Source organism: Mercenaria mercenaria, chromosome 2 (assembly GCF_021730395.1).
Source record: "Mercenaria mercenaria strain notata chromosome 2, MADL_Memer_1, whole genome shotgun sequence".
Classification (NCBI taxonomy): Eukaryota; Metazoa; Mollusca; class Bivalvia; order Venerida; family Veneridae; genus Mercenaria; species Mercenaria mercenaria.
The window spans coordinates 85,515,323-85,541,634 of NC_069362.1; the positions used below are offsets into that span (position 1 = coordinate 85,515,323).

At 35.7% G+C, this 26,312-nt stretch overlaps 2 protein-coding genes and 1 pseudogene across 2 annotated transcripts; 1 reads left to right on the forward strand and 2 right to left on the reverse strand.

Moving 5' to 3' along the window:
- Positions 1-9,776: 9,776 nt before the first annotated feature.
- Positions 9,777-11,811, reverse strand: LOC123562328 (uncharacterized). Its single transcript, XM_053527029.1, has 3 exons — positions 11,760-11,811; positions 10,383-10,621; positions 9,777-10,141 (listed from the first exon to the last, which is right to left on the reverse strand). The coding sequence occupies exons 1-3, from the start codon at positions 11,809-11,811 to the stop codon at positions 9,950-9,952; spliced, it is 483 nt and encodes a 160-aa protein (XP_053383004.1). The 3' UTR covers positions 9,777-9,949.
- Positions 11,379-13,302, reverse strand: LOC123538819 (uncharacterized). The gene is made up of 2 exons (XM_053537111.1): positions 11,760-13,302; positions 11,379-11,482 (listed from the first exon to the last, which is right to left on the reverse strand). The coding sequence occupies exon 1, from the start codon at positions 12,958-12,960 to the stop codon at positions 11,815-11,817; it is 1,146 nt and encodes a 381-aa protein (XP_053393086.1). The 5' UTR covers positions 12,961-13,302; the 3' UTR covers positions 11,379-11,482; positions 11,760-11,814.
- On the forward strand, positions 12,995-21,831 carry LOC128549697 (uncharacterized; annotated as a pseudogene).
- Positions 21,832-26,312: the final 4,481 nt, after the last annotated feature.

A 26,312-nucleotide genomic window follows, 5' to 3' on the forward strand; every position in this document is an offset into this window, starting at 1 on the left:
CATTGTCACCAAGTTCGGTGAAGATCGGATGAAAACATGCTTTTGGACGCCTACCGCCCGCCACGGGTGTTCACATAATACACCCCGCTCTTTCAAAGACGGGCGTATAAAATGCCTTCTCCCAACACCGAAAACAACAGGAGCGCAAACACAGACTACTCACTTAAGCGTATAAGATAGTTGTTGTTTGTGTTGTTGTTTTTGGGTTAAACGCGTTTTAACAATATTTCATCATTGTAACGGGCAGTTAATCTAAACCAGTGTTCTGGATGTCTGTACCAGTCAAAACCTGTTCTCCGCAATAACTTCAAACTTCCCACATATCGACTAGAGTGGAGGACTAAATATTTAAGAGAACAATGTCGTTAATCAAAGAGTCAAAGGAGAACAAAAAGCCGCACCCGAGGATCGAACTCACACCCCGATCCGTAGACCACGCTTTACCTAACTGAGCTAACGGCGGCTATGAAAAATATGAAAATGTTCCCGTTTGTGAAGAAAGCACAAACAATTGTATGAAATTACTTTAAGGTCATTAAACTCTACTTTAAACATTTTGAATGCATTTGCAAAATATTCAGGGTTAAAAGTAAATTTTGAAAAGACATATGTTGTTTGGATAGGATCTCTTAAATTTACAACAAGATAAATTAAAACAAAATGAAAATTGAATTGGAACACATACTTTTAAACTTCTTGTACTTTCATTTCATATCGACTTAGAAAAAAATACTGAAAGTAATTTTAAAGAGAAAAATTGTCAAAATAAAGAGCAGTATTCTATACTGGAAGAAACGAGAAAAATGTTCTCTGTTCTTACTCTCATTTTATTGATGCTCTTCAAACTGACACAATGGCTAGAATTCTTGATACGCATCTGTTTTATAAGCACTTGATACTAATCGATAAGAAACCTGTATAAAGCGGTATAAATGTTGAATGTTAACTTCCTATTATACCGCTGTATTTAAAACCTATTTTAAACACTAAGAAAGGAACGAATCATATATATGGTATACTTATTAACAAGCAACAAGAGCTCTGCCAAGCGGGGCAATATACGCCCGAAAGGTTACATCAGAGGATGGGAGCAAAATTTAAAGAACTTGACTATGGAAGACCAAGGACAGGAACAACAAAGGGAGGAAATTCCAAAGAAGAAATTCCAAGTCCACAAAAAAGTCCTTACCAGGTACAGGTATTTCAAAATACACCAAAAATTGGAGGTACCATATACGTTGTACCACAGAAAATTGGTCTCGGGATTCCCTTAAAGCCAATAATAAAAAAAGCTTCAAAATAAGCAATTTATAGTAACATAAAAGGGAAGAAATTCAATCTGCCAAACAAAAACAAGAGCACTGCAATGCAGAGCAATATACACAAAGCAAAGTCATATATTACCTTTGACCCCTAAGTGTGACCCTGACCTTGAAACAAGTCATCCGAAACATATGCGCTCTGCACATCGTCTCGGTGTGGTGAACATTTGAGCCAAGTTTCTTTGAAATCCTTCAAGCAGTTTAAGAGTTACAGAGCGGACACGAAACAAACTGATATGACATTTGACCCCTAAGTGTTACCTTGACCTCGAAGCGATACATCCAAAACATGCGCTCTGCACGTCGTCTCGGTGTGGTGAACACTTGTGACAAGTTTCTTTGAAATCCTTCAAGGGGTTTAAGAGTTACAGAGCGAACACGAAATTGCTAACGGACGGACAGACAGATGGACACCGGGGGTATAACATAATAGTCCCCTTGGACGTATAAAAACAGAGACATTTTTACTTGTCACAATAAACAGAGTGATATTTTTTAAATTCAGCATTCAGATTGGGAAGTAATTCATGGCTGGGATTTTGAACTTACTTACAATGGTTGCAAACAAGAATTGAAACGGGGTCGGCTAAACGTGATATTCAGTCAATAGAAAAATGGACAGACGCTTTTATCATTTTCATGAATATTTTAATAACTAAACAACCAATGTTAGCTAAAGATTTGCTACATTATATGAACACAATCCGCTCGGCTCATTAGCAAAATTCAGTTAGTTGGTTAAAACATGACAAATACTTCAGGCATAAAGTGGCCCAGATTCCGGGTACAAAATGGTCAAGCATTGATGCCGAATTATGGTTAGTAACAATGACTACCTGTTTGAACCAAAAAAAGACAGTCTCAATGTTTTGATTTCAATAGAAAAAGTGTTTTGTTCAAAGTTTAATTGTCAATACGCGCATAAATGTAAAAAATGTTCTGGTCCGCATTCGGCAGTTGTTTGCAAAACAGTGTCACATTGGCAAGGGAATGCAACTAGTGTGCCACATACTTTCAGATATAGATTCACGGGACCCGAGCGTCAACCTAGATTTAAAACTTCTCGAACATCTCTGGGATCTGGGTCACACCCCAGTAGACCATTCCCGATTAGAAATGTGGCTCAAAGATTACAAAAACACTGATGCGCAATATTTGTTACAGGGATTTAGAGAGGGGATTAAACTGCATTACGATGGGCCGCAGTTTTTCATCTGTTCATTATTCTAGTTTCGATAGCGTTATTAATATCATTCAACGTCTAGGTCCCGGAGCACTTATGGGCAAAAGAGATGTTAAATCCGCTTTTAACCTTTGTCCTGTCCATCCAGGTGATTTCGATCTTCTTGGTATAAATTTTGGCAAACAGTATTATATACAAAGGACGCTTCCACAGGGTTGCTCGGTAAGCCCTGGTATACTCAAAAGGTTTTCTACTTTTCTTCACTGGGCTGTCTCAAAATATAAGAATTCTGCAGACCTGGACCATTACCTTGACGATTTTTTCTTTGCCGGAAAGGCAAACAAGAATGATTGTTCGGCTTTGATTGCAAACTTTGAATTTGTCTGTTCTGATATAAATATTCCTATAAATCATGAGAAGTCTGTAGGACCCACCACTACTTTAGTTTATTTAGGGTTGGAGATTGATTCCCTAAAAATGGAAATTAAAATATCAAAAGATAAGGCAGATAAGGCCAAAACGTTATTATCAGAAGCCTTGGGGAAAAAAGAAATTCAAACTAAGAAACCTTCAATCTATTCTTTGAATTATTTTTTTACGAAAGCCATGCCAACTGGCAGAACATTTGACTGTCAGTTATATCAAGTGCAGGTACAAGCAAGACTGCCATATCATTTTATCCGTTTGAACAATGAACTTGAAGAGGCTATACATACATACATGGTTACTATTTCTTGAGAATTTCAATGGGATGACTATTTTGGGAGAAAAAGACTGGATCACTGACAATGTAATTGACCTGTATTCGGACGCGGCGGGAAATCGTTCACTTGGTAGCGGTGCATATTTAGACGGCGAGTGGACTGTTTTTAAGTGGCCCGCCCGCTTAACTCAGTAGGTAGAACGTTGGTCTACGGATCGCGGGGTCGTGAGTTCGATCCTCGGGCAGGGTGTATGTTCCACGTGCCTATTTGATAAACGACATTGTGTCTGAAATCATTAGTCCTCCACCTCTAATTCATGTGTGGAAGTTGGCAGTTACTTGCGGAGAACATGTTTGTACTGGAACAGAATCCAGGAACACTAGTTAGGTTAACTGCCCGCAGTTACATGACTGAAATACTGTTGAAAAATGGCGTTAAGCCCAAACAAACAAATTAAGTGGCCAGAACACTGGAGTAATGTACGGGATGACGTTGATTTTCTTAAATTTATACCAGAAATAGTACCATTTTTTTTTCTTTTGACAGTGTTAGTTTATATTCTAATACTCCACATGAATTAATATTAGAAGCTATATCATTCTGGTTAGATAAACATCCAGAGTTAATGTTGGAGCGTTTTGATAAAGTCTTCATTATTGAAGGTTTGAAAATAATTTTAGAAAATAACAATTTTTCATTTGATAAACTATTTTTTAATCAACCAAAAGGTACAGCCATGGGCACAAAAGTTGCTCCAACTTATGCTGTTCTGGTTTTAGATTTCTTAGAAGAAACACTATACGAAAAGGTCAAACGATGAAAAAGATTTTTAGACGATTGTTTTAAATTTTGGGAAAAATCAGTTTTAGACTAGAATATGCTTTTGTAGAAAAGCGTATGTCTCCCCCAATGCATAGTCATATAGGCAGGAAGTCAATAGGGGACAGGAGCAAAAGTCTAAGCAGCATTGGTGGCTGGATGCAATAGGAATCATCTATTTGGCATGTCCAATCATTCCACAAAGTTTCAACATTCTGGGCTAAATGGTTCTCAAGTTATGAATTGGAAACTGTTTTCCATGTTCAAGCCCCTGTGACCTTGACCTTTGATCGGGTGACCCCAAAATCAGTAGGGGTCATCTACTCTGCATGTCCAATCATCCTATGAAGTTTCATAATTCTGGGTCAAGTAGTTCTCAAGTACTGACCGGAAATTTTTTTCCATGTTCAGGCCCTGTGACCTTGGCCTTTATAACAGTTGATCCCAATCTAACTCTCATGACAATCCATATCATCATATGAAATTTCGAACATTCTGAATCAAGTGGTTCTCAAGTTATTGATCGGAAATTGGTTTTCATGATCAGGCCCTTGTGACCTTGAGCTTAAACGGAGTGACCCCAAAATCAATAGGAGTGATCTACTCTGCATGACCAATCATCCTATGAAGTTTCAATATTCTGGGTCAAGTGGTTCTCCAGTTATTGATCGGAAATGAAGTGTGATGTACGGACGGACGGACAGGACAGAAACAATATGTCTCCCCCAGAGGGTGGGGGGGGGATACTTTTATTTATTATGAAAAGATTTAAAATTTATTACATAACGATATAAAATTCGTAATGGAACAGAGCACAGTTTATTTACCATTTCTAAATATAATGATAATTAAGAATGGAACTTCTATTACCACAGATATATATTTCAAAATAACTGATTCCAAACAATATCTAAATTTCAAATCATGCCATCCTAAACACACAAAAACAAACATTTCATTTTCTTTGGCAAGGAGAATATGTACAATTGTTTCAGACAAAAACATACTTAAAGCACGTTTAAAGGAACTGGCCACCGTTCTCATTGAAAGAAAATTTCCATTACAAGTTATTAAAACGGGAATTATTAAAGCAATACAAATCCCTAGAATACTTTATTAAGTGTACAAAATGATAAAAGTGAGAACATTACACCATATATTTCAACATTTAATCCTAAAAACAGGGGCTATTTGGAATACTAAAAAGTAACATGGATATTTTGAATAATGATGACACTATGAAAAGAATAATAAACGACACAAAAATAACAATTTAAAAATGTAAAAGACAACTTCCGAATTTAAAAAGACTTCTTATTTGATCTGAATTTAATGAAAACAGAACTTCTCCATCAGTACAAAAATGTAATGACCCTGGAATTATTGAAGGGGCTTCTTTCAGTTTAAATAATAAAATATTTCATGTAAAAGAAAGTATGGACTGCACTGTTCCAAATGTACTATATGTACTGGTTTGTAATGGGTGTAATGAATTTTATATTGGTCAAACAGGAAATAAACTCAGGAACATAAGGACAGTACATGACCAATAAATAAGAGACCCACCTGAAAGGAAAGTACAATTTTAGATACATTTAGATATATGCTCAAAAACCTTCCCAAAAGTTTCAATATTTCCTTTTTACAAACTTCACAGTAAGGATGTTTCAGCTAGGTTATCTAAAGAACGCTATTTCATTGATATTTTTAAACCGAAACTTAATCAAAATTGATGACGTCACAATATTTACGTTGTGTACACATGTGCACGCAAAAATGACGTTGATTAGCAATTACACATTTTATGACGCCGTATTGTATTATTTGCCCTGATGAGTAATAAACGAAACCCCGGAAGGCAAATGTTAAGTAACTCATGTAATTATTTTTTCTTTATAATTTAGGGTCATTTCGGGTCATGTCGGACGTCGGGTAATCTCGAACACGTGTTATTTAGATTTGTTCTCCACATAAAATGACATTTTGGTGACGTAATACATGACGTGAGCAACCGCCATGTTTGAAAAATTACAAAACGAACTTACCATACATCAACGCTTCTGCTTCTGGAGAAAAATCTTCCTGCATACCATGTAAGTAACATTTACGTAACTATACCGTTGCTTGGAGTTAAATAGATCTATATAGTGAATGAGATTTTTGTATTTCTTACATGAATGAAACGTTTATTACATGTAAAAAAACAAAGACAAATATCAAACAGGGAATGCCACGCACCAAAAACGCAGCCTCCTAAAAAACGAAACCCACAGCACGCAGACGCGTGCACCACACACACACACACACAGCCAACATATTAGGACAAAACGAACAAACAAAGGAACACACACACAACAAAGCCAACACATCAGGACAAAACGAACAAACAAAGGAACACAGTTGGGCACCGCCTTGGAACGGTCAGTGGCAAAAACACCACTGGGGAGCTTAAACCGGTTTATGGTGCGCACCCAACCTCACTCTTACCCCCAACATGTTCCAAAGACACGGGACAGTGTAAATAAAAGTAATCCCCTCCGGGTGAATCTCTTACACACGTAATGGAAACAAAAAGGCATACACTATTTGATTCTTTGTTTTGGCGGTCAACAGATGTTATTATCCTTTGCGGCCATATTTTGGGTATGTCCGAGTTCTCCCGATAGATTTCTCATGTTTCGGGTAATCTCGAACGCTAGATTCTCTTCTATTAATAGCCTAAATAATCATTTTGTCTGTTAAAATATTTCTGACACTAAATATAGCACGTGTTTTGCTGGCACTGTGGTAACCACGTTATTTTCGGCACGAAATGTATATTTTCGAAAAGACAATTCTGTTCTTTATGATCTTTAGCAAATAGAACTAATTTGACTTAATATCTTATTTTTCAGCATGAGTAAACAAATAGGCGCGAAGAGAAATCAGAAAAACCACGACATTTTGATTCTACATCATGCTGTGGATGCCGTACAGTCAAAGTCAATGTCATTGAGAGCCGCATCTAAGCACTATGGTATTCCGACGTCCACGCTGCATGACAAAGTCCATGGCAAGACGCCTGTGTCATGTCCATCCAAGACCATTCTGACTACAGCTGAAGAGCAGAGGTTAGTTGACTGGCAGTGATTTTTTTTACTTTTTTGGTAACAGCCCATGCCTTTTAAATTGGGAATTTTTAGCGCGATAAACTTCAAAATTGGGAAAAATTAACACAACTTAATAAAGAAATCATTTAAAGCTGTCCACTAAACATTCTAGTTTCTCATTATTCAGTTCATTTTTTTGGTGACATAAACGCATTACAGCGTCCAAACTACGTTGAGTAAGACGATTTCGCTTCTTTGTTAAAATATTGGACATCAGAGAAAAACTCCTTTCAACCACAGCTGTAGAGGATGGAAGTATCATTGAGAAGTACAGGAGTCTGTATACTAATGGGAAACACTCTTGGAGAACAGGATCCCGCTGGAACTCTTTATATACATCTGTGACAGTAGTTTTACCATTTCTCCTGTAAACGAATAAATTTAATAGCTGCAAGTTAGTATTTGTGCACAGATAGATAAATTAATTAGTCAAAAAACTTAAATACAACCTTGACTTATTCATGTACTAGGTAGTTTTACATCTATAGTCATGATTATTGCCATGTATGAAAATTCAAATAAATTTCATAATGGCTTAAAAAATTGTGTTTCTTACAATCATATACTAGTTCAAATTAGACTTATAGTACACTGACTGACAAATGATGTCACACTGCAACTGGGCTGAAAATGCGAACAAAAATGTGAACAAATGAAATTAAAACCAACTGGTAACAAACAACAGCATGATTAACAGAACAGAACAAAACAAAGTTGTCTAGTAGCACAAACTTCTCTGAAAGTATTGTACGATTGTAGAAATTGAATTCAAATCAATTGCAATCAAAAATGACTTTATAAAGATAAGATATAATTATCTTTTGAAACACCTTTTATTAAAAAAAAAACTCATTCATCAAAGAAATCTGTTGTACCTGTATAAAGTAACTTAACATAAGAACGTGTGAAATAAAAACTTTTTTTAACAGAAAGTTTGGAGAGCTAAACATAACAATCACTTTACGGTAATACCTTAGCATGAACAACTGAGTTTTGAAACTTTTTAGCTCGGTTTCCAGCTGGTTGGCATCCATTAATGCTGATGCTTGAGAGACATGCCCTTGGAAATGGTCTTCCTTCGGAGAGCCATAAAAGTTGACCAATCTACCCAGTAAGTCCTTTAATCAAAAACATAATATTTAAAGATTTCAAACATAAGACTTGCCAAGTTGGTAGATTTGAAACCTGAATTAAAAATATCTACAAATTACAATGCATCATACAGGCAGATATTGTTATGTTTAATGGCCTTAGATAACATTTTGAAAAGGTGGAATAGAGAAGTGGAAACTTCACAGGTCGCTCAACACAACAAAAACGAAGATGTTGCAGGCTCGGTTTGATTGAGCCTGTTCATGGACGGTAGTGGAAATGCATGCTACCGTCCACGCCCTCTAGCCCCGGGTTGAGCAGAACTCAACATTTACACATGCTAAAAGTACAAAAAGCAATTAAGAGACATCCGCAGATGTATTCAAACGGCGGTGAACATGGAATCTTCAATGATACACGTGTTGAACCATGATAAAAATATAAATTTGCATAGAAGGCTTCTAAACCCGTTTTTTATGGGGATGTGGTTTACAAATTTCGTAAGATCATGGGTCATGGTAATTTTCCAAATGTATTTGGTAAAATTATAAAACGTTTTATTAAAAGAGGTTACGACCCAACTGTTTTGAGACATACCGCATGTTTAGTGTTCAACCCGTTTACAGTTGGACACTACGCTTCCCTCTTTGATTGTGTCTGACGGAAAAGGGGGAGGACTCTATGATAAGCAGTTTTTAAATCCTACTAGGACTGAACTGTTTTGATATCTGCCTTCTGGCCTGTTTCGTCGGGCCCTTAAGAGTGTTTCTCTTGTTGCTCTGTCTTCTGAAAAGGCATTGAGTACATACGTTTTTGGTTCTTAAGGTTTGCTTTTTATATTTTTATACACGAGCATTTTTGTGTTTTACATGCCATGCCTTTTTGTTTTCAGTCCGTGTGTTAGAGATTCACCCGGAGGGGATTACTTTTATTTACACTGTCCCGTGTCTTTGGAACATGGTGGTGGTAAGAGTGAGGTTGGGTGCGCACCATAAACCCGTTTAAGCTCCCCAGTGGTGTTTTTGCCACTGACCGTTCCAAGGCGGTGCCCCACTGTGTTCCTTTGTTTATTCGTTTTGTCCTCTTATGTGGGCTGTGTGTGTGTGTGTTCCTTTGTTTGTTCGTTTTGTCCTCGTGTGTCGGCTTTGTGTGTGTGTGTGTGTGTGTTTGTGGTGTGCGCGTCTGCGTGCTGTAGGTTTCGTTTTGGGGGAGGCTGCGATTTTGGTACGTGGCATTCCCTGTTTGATATTTGTCTTTGTTTTTGTGTAGGTATTCGCAATTCATCTAAAACATACCTCTCCATACTTGGGCAGGTCAGTTATGGTGTCTTGTAGGTTTGATGGGTTAAGAAAGCCGAAGCCGGTCAAAACAGGTTGCCCTGTTGCAAAGGCATCTTCGATCTCTTGGACTAGGTCATATATCAATGGAATTCCTGTTGCCAAAAACATTATAGCATTATAAGGTATACATTTAGAAAAAAAACAACCATATTTTCATTCTCATAACAATTTCCATCAATTAAACATTATCATAAATATGTCAGTTATTCATCTTGAAAGCTTTGAACAAGAAAAAGATTCTCAGTCGGAGGCAGGCAAATAGGTTATCAGTTTCAAAATCATAAAGTTAGCATATAACAAACCTGTCAGTCTCTTGTAGGTAACTTTCTGGTGTTATAGCCTACTGTCTGCCGCACTCTCTCACTCTCCTCTCCAGGTTCGTCCTGTCCTGGATCTCGCCGAAGAGCATCATACATTTGGTAAATTCAGTGTCACTAGTTTGCAAATTCCTGTATTTCTCCACTAGCCCATGCAGTTCCTCAGTTCTGTTCTTCACATGCTCTGGTAGTGTTGTGAAGTTGATATTCTCTTCCTAAAGATATGGCAAATACATGTAGAAGCAAAATTTTAATTTACATGATGTTAAACCTCATTGTTATATAACTAACTGATTAGTATATACTATATTTTCTGCAAAATGAGTTTTAATAATACTAAGCAAACAATGTCACTGGTGTTTTCAAATTAGTGGTGTGGAATTCAAAAATCTTTTTGGTCAGAACGATTTAACAGAACTTGCATGTATGTAGTTTCAAGCTTAAAAATATACTAACTTGCAAATATAACGACAACATGTTCACTGGCTTGAGTATGCCAGTCAGCAGTAGAATAGTGGCTACAGTTGTATGATTGGTCAGACACAATCGTATTCCCATCAACTCTGGCTCCCTCCTCGCTGCATACAGTGAGTCCAATGTATCCAGAATACAGACATACCTGAAAGCATATAAATGGAAAACACACTGACAGTCAATGAGCCCGACATTATTTGACAGACGGAGTACACCATAGTCTACAGGTAACCCAAGAACATTGATATCCTTAGATGTGGACCCTCGGCAGTGTTTCAGCCCTAACCTGGTGTCACTGTGTTTATCTGAGGGCAAAGCCAGCCAAGGTAAAATGATCAGTCAGACAGTTTTTATGTCATGGTACCAGGTACCTTTTGAGTTACTTTATTATAAAAATGGTTTGCTCTTACAACATTATTTTAGTCTCACTCTGAAAATAGCTTTGTAAAATATTGAATTTCTTTCTGCTACCTTACATTTTTTCTCAAAGCATAGTGATGTCTTATGTATAAGATTCAATTAACCTATAGTATTTACATTGACAATACCTTACCGTAAAACAAATCTAGCAGCAGCCTGTAGATGTGACAGCCAACGTGTGGTACATGCCTTTGTGATCGCAAGTGGTTTAACACCATAAACAACCTGTCAATTTGGAGAAATGATTGTCATTAAGATTTTTAGAATGGGATATATGTAAAGTTTTGAGAGTGGAAATCATTTACTATCCAATTATAGAGTCTAAGATATACATCTATTACCATAAATTCTTCATTTTAAAGATAACAAAGTCAATAATAAAATCAAACTTGAAGAAAATATTCAGATGACAATTTCAGATGACAGTTTATTCAGGAATAAAATGTGTAAATTATTCAGTTGTTAATTCAACTTACTTGGATATGTTTGAACACTGCAAATTTCTGAGTGGAAAACTCAAAAAGCTTCCACAGTGACAGAAGAGCTGAGTCCACATCTTGGGAATCGCTTGATGAGATGGGTCAAACATAATGCCAGCCTATGGTTTCGGCAGTTTACATAAGTGGAAAACGGGCTGACATGAGACATTCTTCTCTGAACACCTGTGAAAATTTAGAATCAGTTTAACTTTAAGGTCAAATTCTTCGGTTATTGAGAAAATCATTTCTTAACAGTGTAAATCATTTCATAAAACTTACATACAGTGTCACTATTTGGGAGGTAAATACAATACAAATGTTTATGGTACTGAAAAGCTGACTCACACAATACTGATATAACGACATTTACAGTTTGTCCAGCCTCTTATCAAATTTGTAAGGAATCATTATCTAAAATATTTTTTATTGTTCCCTAATTTTTTTTATGAATTAAATTTACCTGTTTGAATACCACTCATAGTATTACATCCATCAAAACCACTGAACCTCATATTTTAAATGTCAACTCCTTTAGCCACAAGGATCCCTTCAAGAGCTGAGGCAATATGCTCTGCCGTTCCCTTGGTAAGTTCAATGAAGCCGAGGAAATAGGTTGAAACAACTGAGTGTCTTTCAAATCGAGCCATTACACTCATCTGACTTCTATGTGCCATAGATGATTCGTCAGCCAGAAGAGAAAACTCTTTTCGCCGTAGGTCTTCTAGTAGATCACGTTCAAACAGATCGGACGTACACAAAAGCATTTCGTTAATACAAGTTGTTGACAAATATTTAGAACTAATTTTACTGTTCAAATGTTCTTGTAAGCCCCTGACACCTAGATTAGCAACAAACTCTACAAGGGCTTTCGTATTTTCTGTGTAAGCAAGTTTTCTTTGGATCAGAAAGTCAATGCACAGGAATATTTTCTTCAAAGCTTCTCGATTCTTCATCCTGGTATCATTTTCCTTCAGAAGAAGCTGACGATACACATTTACATTTGACCTTGCTAGAACCAGCCGCTCGTTGGCATTTTTATGCTGTAAACTGTCCTGATGGAGCTCTAACTGCCTGGTTGGATGAGTCCCTAACTTGACGCCCCTGGTTACAAATGCTTTGTTCTCAGTATGATTGTCAAAAAGTTCACATGTTTTACAAAGGTACCCATTTTGTACTCCCGAGTAATACAACCATGACTTGTACAAATGCTCATATTTCAGGTTGTAGAATCTGCGTTGGTATGGGACCACTGGGCCTTTCTTTTTCTTCAACCTGAGCTTAGTTTTAGACACAGGAGGAGGAACCGGGCCTATCATACATGTAGTGTTTGATGAGGATGAAACTTGAAATGATGGAACAGGTACATCCAGCTCAGAGCACTGAGGTTGAACAGACAGGACATTTTCAGATGTCACAGGATCTGATGGCTCAGATAGCTTAGGGTCTGCTTCTGTTGATTTCTGATGGTCATTTTGTGGGGACTCAGATTTGTTGGACAGTTCTGACGTTTGATTAGAATTCTCTTTATTTAAATTAACTTTACCAAAAGATGATCGAATGTCTGGAGTACCGACGGCGTGTTTCAGTTTTATTTTCTTGGTATAATATTTGGAATTATGCGACATGGTTATTTTATTTACTAACAATTTTTTCCGACTCATTTTGACTCATGAAAAAAAGCGTTTAGCGACCGTGATGAAAGTCATACTAAATGCCGTACTATGCCGTGACCCGTTTTATGTAAACAACGCGCTTCGAATCGGCAACAAAATTCTGCGAATAAACCATAATTAGAGTCGGAATTTTTATGATTATTTGCATCGTTTTAGTTCAACTTTCATAAGAAATCAATCTAACTGGGAATAATCATCTCGTTTTTTTGGGAATTTTTAAGCATTTTTTGGGAATATTGACTATTTTTGTCAATTGGGAAGACGCCGAATTTCGGAGTCAAATCGCGCAAAAAAAAAATCACTGACTGGGTTCTATATATGGCCCGTATTGGCTATGGCAGAACCAGGCAAGAAGTTCTTGATACTGTCAAGCGTATCATTGATGCTGACAAGAGACCAAATCCATTCAAGGACAACAGGCCTGGGAAGGACTGGTGGTACGGTTTTGTGAAGCGGCATCCCGAAATGACAGAACGGCTATCACAGGACCTAGGGAAAGAGCGAGCAACTATTACACAGGCTAAAGTTCAAAGCTGGTTTGAGGAGTTCGCAATGAAATCAAAGATCCTACCATTCTTCAAGACCCTAGCCGTCTATATAATGCAGACGAGTCAGGATTTTCATTGTGTCCGAAGTCAGGCAAAGTTATTGCACGTAAAGGTTCCTCTACTGTTTATCATTTTACATCATCTGATAAAACGCAGATTACTGTGTTGGCGTGCATGAGTGCAACGGGACATTTCTTGAAGCCACTTATTGTCTATCCTGGCCAACGATGTGCTTACAATCCTTTGGAGGGGTTTCCGGAGGCAGTCATGGGCCGAACAGACAACGGGTGGATGGACGCGGACCTCTTTGCTACATGGCTTACTGATGTCTTTATTCCATCTATTAAAGAACGGGGTGTACGTTAACCAGTTGTTCTCTTCGTTGATGGCCACTCGACCCACGTGTCAATGAGAGTTAGTGACATCTGTAGACAGGGTGGAATAGAGCTCTACTGTCTCCTAGAGCATGCATCGCATCTCATGCAGCCCTTCGACCTTCGTTTATTCAGCGTACTAAAAGATTCTTGGAAGCAGGCTGTCCGCGATTATCAATTTCAGAACATCGGCGAACACGTCACCAAAAAGAGTTTGCAAACGTATTTAAGACGGCATGGGAAAAGGCAACCACAGTCAGTGTTGCTGTTCATGGGTTTAGGGACTCCGGACTGTTTCCGTTGAATGCATCAAAGGTGCTGAGTACGTGCAAAATGGATCCGAGTAACATTTTCCACCCACATAGCACCTCAAACGGTCATTGCTTCTGGAGCAGCCGATGAATCGCAGGTTTTACCAGCAGCTCAGGAGAACGCTAATAACACCGTAAATGTTCAACAAGAAATTAATACAGACAAGGAAACAGAAAAAGTGGAAACTCTACAGGTCGCTCAACACAACAAAAATGAAAATGTTGCAGGCTCGGTTTGATTGAGCCTGTTAATTAAATGATCACTCTTTTTTTCTTTTTTATTTTTATATAAGAAAAGGCCAAAATTTTTGATGATAATAAATATTTATTAGGTTACATATAGATCACGTTTTAACAATAACACAACATACATATATGAACTAACCAAATTTTATGAGTCAGAGTAGTACATTTCTCATATAAAAGGTTAGTTATCATTCACTACTGACTACTGTCAACTACAAAATAAACTTATTCAGTATAAGAAAACTGAATATCTACATAAATAAGACAGTAATCATTATAAATATTCAACTAAACACTTACTATCAGAAATCAAATAAACAACAAACAATAGACAAGTGAACATATAAATATTACATGAAATTATAAACACATATACAATAATATCAAGGGCAGGGCGGGTTCGGGTATTTTCAAAATTATTTTAGACGTGATCCAACCAAGAAAAATACAGAATGAAGAAAATTGTCTAAATTGAATTATAAAATACAAGAATAAGCCTATCAATGATTTTGATAAAAAACCAATAGATTTAAAAAGAATAAAAACCGTTGACCAATCAGAAACGATGACACATAAGACGATTAACTTGATTTACAGACGCGAAAAAAGTGCTGTTCTCAATAATTAACCGATTTTATGAATACAGAAAATCGCCTAAATTAAATGATCACTCTTTTTTTCTTTTTTATTTTTATATAAGAAAAGGCCAAAATTTTTGATGATAATAAATATTTATTAGGTTACATATAGATCACGTTTTAACAATAACACAACATACATATATGAACTAACCAAATTTTATGAGTCAGAGTAGTACATTTCTCATATAAAAGGTCAGTTATCATTCACTACTGACTACTGTCAACTACAAAATAAACTTATTCAGTATAAGAAAACTGAATATCTACATAAATAAGACAGTAATCATTATAAATATTCAACTAAACACTTACTATCAGAAATCAAATAAACAACAAACAATAGACAAGTGAACATATAAATATTACATGAAATTATAAACACATATACAATAATATCAAGGGCAGGGCGGGTTCGGGCATTTTCAAAATTATTTTAGACGTGATCCAACCAAGAAAAATATAGAATGAAGAAAATTGTCTAAATTGAATTATAAAATACAAGAATAAGCCTATCAATGATTTTGATAAAAAACCAATAGATTTAAAAAGAATAAAAACCGTTGACCAATCAGAAACGATGACACATAAGACGATTAACTTGATTTACAGACGCGAAAAAACTGCTGTTCTCAATAATTAACCGATTTTATGAATACAGAAAATCGCCTAAATTAAATGATCACTCTTTTTTTCTTTTTTATTTTTATATAAGAAAAGGCCAAAATTTTTGATGATAATAAATATTTATTAGGTTACATATAGATCACGTTTTAACAATAACACAACATACATATATGAACTAACCAAATTTTATGAGTCAGAGTAGTACATTTCTCATATAAAAGGTTAGTTATCATTCACTACTGACTACTGTCAACTACAAAATAAACTTATTCAGTATAAGAAAACTGAATATCTACATAAATAAGACAGTAATCATTATAAATATTCAACTTAACGCCAACCCACAGGCCCAGCATAAAAACTTAATACATTATACATTTACATAAATAAACCAAGCAATTGCTACATATAACAAAACCTCAAAGAAACATATATGTAACCATCTACAGATACTATATCTACAGATACTATATATACTGTATTGATAATTGTAAATTTACATCAAACTTCCTATAAAACTGAACTCCTAATAAGAATGTCTGTCCTTTATGAGACTGTTAACAAAATATTCCATAAATTTTAATGCACGAAAACAACCATATTACTACTACAATAACCAACCTTTTTCTAGGGAAACGTTACATACCACTTCCTCTAAAATTATTTTATTCCAAAGTATATACTACTTTGTAAACTGAATCAACTTCCTTTGAATAAATTTATACAAAGTGAATTTATTGCACTTAATGCATTCCATTTTTATTAAAAGGTATTTGTTCTTATAATTATGACAACTACTAAGGTTTACTTCTAATCACAATGATTCTTTGAATAAATATATAAAAGTAAAGTAAATGTGTTCAGTTTCAATCTAAAGGTATTCATACCTATAAAGTAAGTATAAAGAAACTACTATGATTCACCGCATTGAAAACAATGTCTTTTCTTGTATGACATGAATTAAATAAATAAATCCCTAAATAACAAGTCTATAATACAACTGTCCTTTTTCTAGGGAAAGTCACATACCATTTCCTCTAGAAAAACCTTATTCCAAAGTATAAGATACTACTTTGTGAATAGATAGACTTCCTTTGATAAATTATCTGAAGTGAAGTACATGTTGTTAGATCAATAAATTTTTAAACACACAAGTCTATAATACCACTGTCCTTTTCTAGGGAAATGTCATATACCATTTCCTCTAGAAACCCCTTATTCCAAAGTATAAGATACTACTTTGTGAATAGATAAACTTCCTTTGATAAATTATCTAAAGTGAAGTATATACTGTCAATCACTATTTGTAAAGGAATATAATCCCTTAAATAACACATAAATGTAAAAACAAATTTTTTTTAAGACATTCGAGTCTTAGACTGTTAGTGTACTGTCCCTTTTCTAGGGAAATATTGCTTACTACTTCCTCTAGGAATATCATATTCCAAAGTATAACATACTACTTTGTGAATATATCCATCTTCCTTTGATATATTATATCCAAAGTGAAGTGAAACTCAATTAAGCAGTAATAAAAAAAACATTTTCTATGATGAGAATAGAACAACTTACAGAATACACAGATACACAATTATAACTGAATAACAGTTCTAACAAGACCATATTACAACCTTCCATTCATATAGTGTTTACATATGTGCTACTGTGTTTATAAAAAATTGCTTTAGCCTTCTAGTACCCTCTAAATTTAGATGTAAGCCGCCATCTTTGATGGCGTAAAGCTCTCTACGAGGCTGATTGGCTTTGAGAAAGGGACGAAAAGATTTTAGAAACTTAATCTTCCTATCCTTACAAATGGCTTCAAGAAATAAATTTATCTCTTTGACTTTCGGTCCTGTTTCTGAGAAATCTACTGGTCTAGGCAAGATAGAGGGCAAGTATATTGTGACAGAACTATCTGTGAAGGTCTTGACAGCAGTGATTAAGTTAGAATACAGAGAGGAAATTTCACCCGAAGAAAAGTTATTGACATCATTAGTACCTACATGAATAACAATATTTTCGTAATTTAAATTTATTGAACCCTTCATGATCTTAGAAGTTAAATGTCCAATAGTTATCCCAGGATAAGACCGTATGTCTGTTTCACGAATGTCAGTTACATGCTTAGCCATAGAGTCAGACGGAATTAGACACCTCTTCACTTTCGGGTTCCTGAGTTGGTTTATGCGAGAAACTGAAGTAGAAGAGAAAAACAAAAAAAATTTATTAAGTGGACACTAGAATGCTTAAAGCCACTTATCTTACTAAAAATTTAATTTATCACTTACGTATTTCATAATATCAAGTTTGTCTTCTAAAGTAAGAGAAATATATTTCTTATATACGTCTGACCTCCAGTCACCTAATATCTGAATTTCATCAGCTGCTACGTTCGATCGAAAGGCAAAAGTTGCAAACCCCCTACGAAATGAATGTGAGGAAAAACTGACCGGATCATAACCTAGTTCCGCAAGAACAGACTTCAATTTATTTTGAAACATATAATAATTGATCATATGTGTTTCATCCAGAGAAAATAAAGGTTGATCATCTCTAATGGTAGGAACAAATTGTAACATTTTGTAATATGCTACAACTGGACACAAACAAGATCTAGGTAACCTCAACAGAGGAGTTTGAAGTAATCTGTCTCCAAATTGCAAAGTTTTTGACCATCTAAAATTAACACACAAATGATCACCGAAAGGAGTAACATCTTTTCTTAATAAAAAATTACTAACTTCAATGTCTGCTTTTTTTTGTTGGTACTAAATTAGATTTTCTAGCTACTAAGAAAAATGCAAACAAAAATAAACACCAAAAAACAATGTCATTTTTATTTGACATATCTAAAATGGAATGAATCTCACTTAAAATCTTTGGTGTAATAGGTTCTGCTTGTTTAATGAAATGTTGTTTTATTCTAGTTAAACCCTTCAGAGATAAATTTAATAAAAACTGATTTATTTTATCTAACGAAAGGCCTAACAATAAACGCATGGTTCTAACACCGCTTAAATAATTTCTGATACTGTCCACTGATTTGAAAGAACGGCTCAAAAATTGAGCATACAATTGTAAAGTGTAAGATTCAGCTGGAAGATACTGTAAATGAAAGTATAAACAAAAAAGTATAAAGGACTCCCATTGAATTTTTAAATTCTTCCGTGAACCAGATGCATATGCAGACAAATTTGAAACTTTGAGGTCCTGCTTTAATTCCTTAAACTGTTTATCTGAAATTAAATATCAGAATGTTACCAAATATTTAAAAATTTAAACATTTTCTCTGATATAAAACATTCATATACCTCCTGTTCATGTGTTAATTTTTTAAATTCATCCTGATAATGAATATCTAAATGCCACCTAGAAAGACAATCTGCTAGCCTGTTCTCATTACTAGATAAATGAATTGTTCTTATCTCACATTCATGAATAGCACACAAATAGCTAACCTCTCTTAAGCCATCTTGAAAAGTCTCTGACCTTGACCTACCTGTATTTAAAACTTGGCACACTGATTGTCGCAATACACTAAAATTCTTTTTCCTTTAAATTCTTGTCCCCATAATCGGAGAGCTATTATAATAGTAACCATTTCTAACACACCTATATTTAAGTTTTTGCATTTTACAGCTTCTGAAAATTCTGAATGAAAGTAAGCTCCTTGGAAATAACCTCCACATCCAGTTAAACAACTGTCTGTGGAAAAAATACCATCTGGTTTTGACCAGTCTTTATATAACATAATAGATATTCCATTGTAACTCACAAGGAACCTATCCCACCAATTCAAATCCTTTTTAACATAATCTGGGATATCAACTTCCACTGTAGGATTTAATCCATGTATGGCTCTTAACCAGTTTAATAACCTATTTATGAAAATGCGTCCTGGTCTTACACAAGCGGCCACAAAATTTAATTTTCCAATGAGAGACTTAATTCTTTTAAAGAAGCTTTAGTTTTATTTAACCAAAAAACAACTAACTTTTTAATTTCGTTTAACCTTTCATTGGTTAATTCCATTGTCATGGAGTTAGAGTTAAACAAAATGCCTAGAAATATCATTATTTCTGATGGTGGACAAGCTTTATCAATTGATTCTGACAAACCAGCCTTATATAAAACCTGCCTTAAGCAAATATCATAAAAGCTACAGCATTAGTTACTCTTTGACAGATAGCTGCAGCATTTCTTAAACCCATTGACAAAACGGTATCACAGAAGATATTTTTTTTCCAACGATAAGCTACTAGATTATAATCACCTGGACAAATACAAATTTGTCTATAAGCTTTCCTCAAGTCTAATTTAAACATCAAACAATGTTTACCTTTAGCTTTTATCAAATGAATAAAATCATCAACTTTTGGGAAAATTAATTCAATATCTTCTCCTAAATAACGATCTTTTTTAATTGAATCATTAACTGCATTACCCTTAGGGAAACTAAGGTCCAGAATAATCCGTCTTTCTAACGTATCTCTTTTAGGAACAGAATTTAACGGAGAAATCTTTAACGGACTGCTAAAAGGATTTTTCTTAAAAGGACCAATAATACAGTGACTTTGCTTTTCTTTTTCCAAATAACTATTAATTTCTGAAGGGAAGCTTTCTGCTCCTTTATGATTTTTACATTTCCATAACTCTGTTTTTTCAAAAAAAGATATATTGCCTTGAAAATCTAATGGAAAACACAGTCAGTGTTGCTGTTCATGGGTTTAGGGACTCCGGACTGTTTCCGTTGAATGCATCAAAGGTGCTGAGTACGTGCAAAATGGATCCGAGTAACATTTTCCACCCACATAGCACCTCAAACGGTCATTGCTTCTGGAGCAGCCGATGAATCGCAGGTTTTACCAGCAGCTCAGGAGAACGCTAATAACACCGTAAATGTTCAACAAGAAATTAATACAGACAAGGAAATAGAAAAAGTGGAAACTCTACAGGTCGCTCAACACAACAAAAATGAAAATGTTGCAGGCTCGGTTTGATTGAGCCTGTTCATGGACGGTAGTGGAAATGCATGCTACCGTCCACGCCCTCTAGCCCCGGGTTGAGCAGAACTCAACATTTACACATGCTAAAAGTACAAAAAAAAAACAATTTAGAGACATCCGCAGATGTGTTCATACGGCGGTGCACGTGGAACCTTCAATGCTACACTAGTATGTAATTTCATGAAAAGCGGCGTATGGTCCCCAGTTAAATGCATGCTACCGTCCACGCCCTCTAGCCCCGGGTTGAGCAGAACTCAACATTTACACATGCTAAAAGTACAAAAAAAAAAACAATTTAGAGACATCCGCAGATGTGTTCATACGGCGGTGCACGTGGAACCTTCAATGCTACACTAGTATGTAATTTCATGAAAAGCGGCGTATGGTCCCTAGTTGAAATAATGGGTTTGCCCTAAACGAGAAAACAATGAGCAGAACTAAACAAACTGGAATTTAGAAAGGGGATCTGAGGTTATGGAGCCTTCATATCACAGGAACTGCCAAAAGACAAAATTAAAAAGCAGGCACCATATCCAAGGGGTGATTAAACAATACCCAAAGCTATGAAAGCGGGAGTATTGGAACCACCCAGGCCGAAATGTTCATGCTGAGAAACTAAACAGTACAAACAGAAAAATCCCGAGAAATATTAGAAGAAAAACGAAAGAGAAAAGAACAAGAAGAAGCAGACAAACAAGAACGAAAACGTCAACGAGAACTAAGGAAGCAACAGAAGGATGAGGAGCGTAAGCAGAAACTGGAACAAAAAGAAGCAAAAAAGAAAGCTCGTGAAGAACAGAGGCGATTAAATATTCAGTAAAAGCTTCAAAAATAGGTAGAAAAGCAGTATTTGGAGAGAAAGAACAGAGAAAGCGAGTCATCATCTGACAGCGATGTTGACATGCCAAAACTTAGCGACGGGTCAGACATCGACATTGATGTTGACGTAACCCGGAAGTGCTACGTCTGTTAAGAGGTCTATGATGATAGCATTTTCTGGATAGCTTGCAACAAATGTCCCAGAATGTTCCACCGCCGTTGCGTGAAAACGATTGATTTGTGTGCGATGACCGAAGATGGAAAAGAGGCACTGCAGTTCGAATGTGACTTTTGTTAAATGTAGAGAGCCAGATTTTGTTTGCAAATGGTGCGGAACATAGAACTGTATAAGTGTTTGATTTGTACTCACATGCATGGTTGCAATAGGCCATCAAATGAATTGTATTAAAGTTAGATTCATTTGTATTACGGTTACCAGTCATTTGATTTTGAATGTTTATTTGTATTACATTAATAAAAATTATCTGCTATTATATAGCAACGGCAAAGGTAAGCTCAAAAGACGCAGGGATATTTTTTCACAAATTTATCTCTCTAAATGCATAAAATATGGTAGCGGCTTCGGGGTCCGGTAACCGGACCTCTAGACCTTCAGTGTAGATGTCCGGTGATAAAAATGAATATTAAGAACGATATTTTCAAAGAGGAGACTATATCTTATTTTTTAAATCGGAATGTGATTTCAAAAGTTCGCTCTCGTATTTTTCTCGCCGTTATAAATACATTGTAAGTGTACGGAAACTGAAGTATTTATAATTCTTTAATCCCAAGAAATTATACGACTGCAAATTCAATAAATAATAGATAACAATTTGTACGCCAAAATCGGAAGCTTTCATCAATTTCTTTTTGTCGTGACTGATGAATTAAAATAATAAAAATAGATCTAATGCTTTCATAAGTATTCGTAAATATATAAATAGATCCAACGGCGACTGTCGGAAATTTCATATTCAACCCGAAGCCGAGTGAGAACTAATTATAAATAAAATATTTACAAAAATCCGTAGTTACGGCAACTTTAGGAAAAATTATCATAACTTTTAAAGAAATTACCTGTATAATACAATACTTAGTAATACATATATATCTTACCGGACCGCTAGACCCCATGTCCCTTAAAGATTATTAAATATTTAACTAGCATTTCGTATCGCCTGAACTTGTTTTAAATAAAGTACTTACCACTTATCTTTTTAAATAGCTAATAATGGGATTTTTATTAGCTCACCTGAGCAATGCTCAGGTGAGTTTTTCTGATCGCTCGATGTCCGGCGTCTGTCGTCCGTCGTCTGTCGTCTGTCGTCTGTCGTCCGTCGTCTGTCAACATTTAGCTTGTGTATGCGATAGAGGCTGTATTTTTCAATTAATCTTCATGAATATTGGTCAGAATGATAACCTTGATGAAATCTAGGCCGAGTTCGAAAATGGGTCATCTCGGGTCAAAAACTAGGTCACTAGGTCAAATTAAAGAAAAACCTTGTGTATGTGATAGAGACTGTATTTTTCATTTAATCTTCATGAATATTGGTCAGAATGATAACTTTGATGAAATCTAGGTCGAGTTCGAAAATGGGTCATCTCGGGTCAAAAACTAGGTCACTAGGTCAAATCAAAGAAAAACCTTGTGTATGCGATAGAGGTGGTATTTATCAATTAATCTTCATGAATATTGGTCAGAATGATGACCTTGATGAAATCTAAGCCGAGTTCGAAAATGGGTCATCTCGGGTCAAAAACTAGGTCACTAGGTCAAATCAAAGAAAAACCTTGTGTATGCGATAGAGGCTGTATTTTTCAATTGATCTTCATGAATATTGGTCAGAATGATAACCTTGATGAAATCTAGGCCGAGTTCGAAAATGGGTCATTTCGGGTCAAAAACTAGGTCACTAGGTCAAATCAAAGAAAAACCTTGTGTATGCGATAGAGGCTGTATTTTTCAATTGATCTTCATGAATTTTGGTCAGAATGATTGCCTTGATGAAATCTAGGCCGAGTTCGAAAATGGGTCATCTCGGGTCAAAAACTAGGTCACTAGGTCAAATCAAAGAAAAACCTTGTGTATGCGATAGAGGCGGTATTTTTCAATTGATCTTCATGAATTTTAGTCAGAATGATAACCTTGAAGAAATCTAGGCCAAGTTCGAAAATGGGTCATCTGGGGTCAAAAACTAGGTCACTAGGTCATATCACGTAAAAACCTTGTGTATGCGATAGAGGCTGTATTTTTCAATTGATCTTCATGAATTTTGGTCAGAATGATTGCCTTGATGAAATCTAGGCCGAGTTCGAAAATGGGTCATCTGGGGTCAAAAACTAGGTCACTAGGTCAAATCAAAGAAAAACCTTGTGTATGCAATAGAGGCTGTATTTTTCAACTGATCTTCATGAAATTTAGCCAGAATGATTACCTTGATAAAATCTAGGCTGATTTCGAAAATGGGTCATCTGGGGTCAAAAACTAGGTCACTAGGTCAAATCGAAGAAAAACATTGTGTATGCAATAGAGGATGTATTTTTCAATTGATCTTCATGAAATTTGGTCAGAGTGATTGCCTTGATGAAAACTAGGTCGGTTTTGAATATGGGTTATCTGAGGTCAAAAACTAGGTCACTAGGTCAAATTAAAGAAAAATCTTGTGTATGCGATAGAGACTGTTTTTTTCAGTTGATATTTATGAAATTTGGTCAGGTTGATTGCCTTAATGAAATCTAGGTCGAATTTGAATATGGGTCATCTGAGGTCAAAAACTAGGTCACTTGGTCAAATCAAAGGAAAAACTTCTGTATGTGATAGAGGCTGTATTTTTCAGTTGATCTTCATGAATTTTGGTCAGAATGATTGCCTTGATAAAATCTAGGTCGAGTTTGAACATGGGTCATCTAGGGTCAAAAACTAGGTCATATCTAAGAAAATGCTTGTTTTATCGCAAGAGACCAATTTTTTGGTCCAATCTTAATGAAAATTGGTCAGAATATTTGTTTCCATGAAATCACTAGGTCAAACATGTTTTACACTGTTATGGAGTGTTTCTTAGGTGAGCGACCTAGGGCCATCTTGGCCCTCTTGTTTTGATATTTACAACAATCCGAGTTGACCCGATTGTATGTTCGAGATATCCCGAACATTCCGAGATGACCCGCCGATACATTCATATTATCTGTATTTGGTTCCCGGCTTTCAATATGATTTTACAATCGTATAATACCTAGAACCGAACAACAAGATTCGGAGATGCTAAATAATAGGTATGAAGGTATTAAATGCATCCGCTACTATTTTCTATATAAAATTAACAACTTATAACATATTTTTATCAAGATTTCTAGCCTTTCACTTCCTGCGAGACTACCCTTGTCTTGAAGGTCTGTCTTTAGGCAATCAAAATATACCCAAAAAATATGGGGTTGACCATAATGCAGTGAAACCATGGTCACGTGACTGAGACACGTGATGAAAACGTTAATATTGCGTAGGTAGACATCAGGAAATACCTACTTTCACTTTCATTTTACAAAGCAGCTTCCAATCAACTTTTGAAGCATATAACGTAGCTTAAAATCATCTGCGGACATTCCTTTTTACAATCAAGCATAAATAAAGCTTATATCTGGCATGAAAATGGCCTTTACTAGGCGGGAAAATTGCACTATATATTGATATGGACTACATTCGAGTGGACCACGGAGGCATATCCGGCTAATTGCCCCCTTCATGCCTATAAGAAATACCAAAGTTTTCAAAATCGTTCTGTTGCAGTCAATTATTGTACGTAAGTCAGCTGTCAACAATTTTGCCAACTTCCAGTTTGAAAGAAAGGCAACTGTTGGAATTATGCCCCATTCAGACAGACAGTCCACACCTGCAAAAAACGTGTCAGGGGCATAGATAATGCCAATTTTTCATTAAATATAGTATCATACGGCCTTACTTATCTTATTTCTATTATTCGTTTGCAAGAAACAGCTAGAAGTACACGAAAAATAATCGATTTCTGTCATTCTTACCTAAAATGGTGTCGCTGATGCAAAACTGAGATGTGGGGAAGCACCTTAAAAATCAGAATTTTTGTCTACTTTCCGAAAAAATCTCAAATTTGCCCAAAATATGCAAATAATATGCCATGTTTGTCTTAAAATGGTGCTTATTGCTCAATTCTGATCAGAAAGTACCAGTTTTACATCGGTTGAAGCAATTTTCACGAAGTGCGAATTTTTCATTTTAGGTATGAAGGTATTAAATGCATCCGCTACTATTTTCTATATAAAATTAACAACTTATAACATATTTTTATCAAGATTTCTAGCCTTTCACATCCTGCGAGACTACCCTTGTCTTGAAGGTCTGTCTTTAGGCAATCAAAATATACCCAAAAAATATGGGGTTGACCATAATGCAGTGAAACCATGGTCACGTGACTGAGACACGTGATGAAAACGTTAATATTGCGTAGGTAGACATCAGGAAATACCTACTTTCACTTTCATTTTACAAAGCAGCTTCCAATCAACTTTTGAAGCATATAACGTAGCTTAAAATCATCTGCGGACATTCCTTTTTACAATCAAGCATAAATAAAGCTTATATCTGGCATGAAAATGGCCTTTACTAGGCGGGAAAAGTGCACTATATATTGATATGGACTACATTCGAGTGGACCACGGAGGCATATCCGGCTAATTGCCCCCTTCATGCCTAAAGTACGGTACCGTCTCATTATATGATCATCCATTCAACACGCGA

Excerpts from the sequence above, each read along its gene's own strand:
- LOC123562328 (XM_053527029.1), bottom strand. The coding sequence starts at position 11,811 with ATGAGGTTCAGTGGTTTTGATGGATGTAATACTATGAGTGGTATTCAA. Across the intron at positions 10,622-11,759 it reads TATGAGTGGTATTCAAACAG|ACTATGGTGTACTCCGTCTG; the intron begins GTAAATTTAATT and ends GGTTACCTGTAG. Across the intron at positions 10,142-10,382 it reads TGTTGTCGTTATATTTGCAA|GAAGAGAATATCAACTTCAC; the intron begins GTTAGTATATTT and ends CCATATCTTTAG.
- LOC123538819 (XM_053537111.1), bottom strand. The coding sequence starts at position 12,960 with ATGAGTCGGAAAAAATTGTTAGTAAATAAAATAACCATGTCGCATAAT.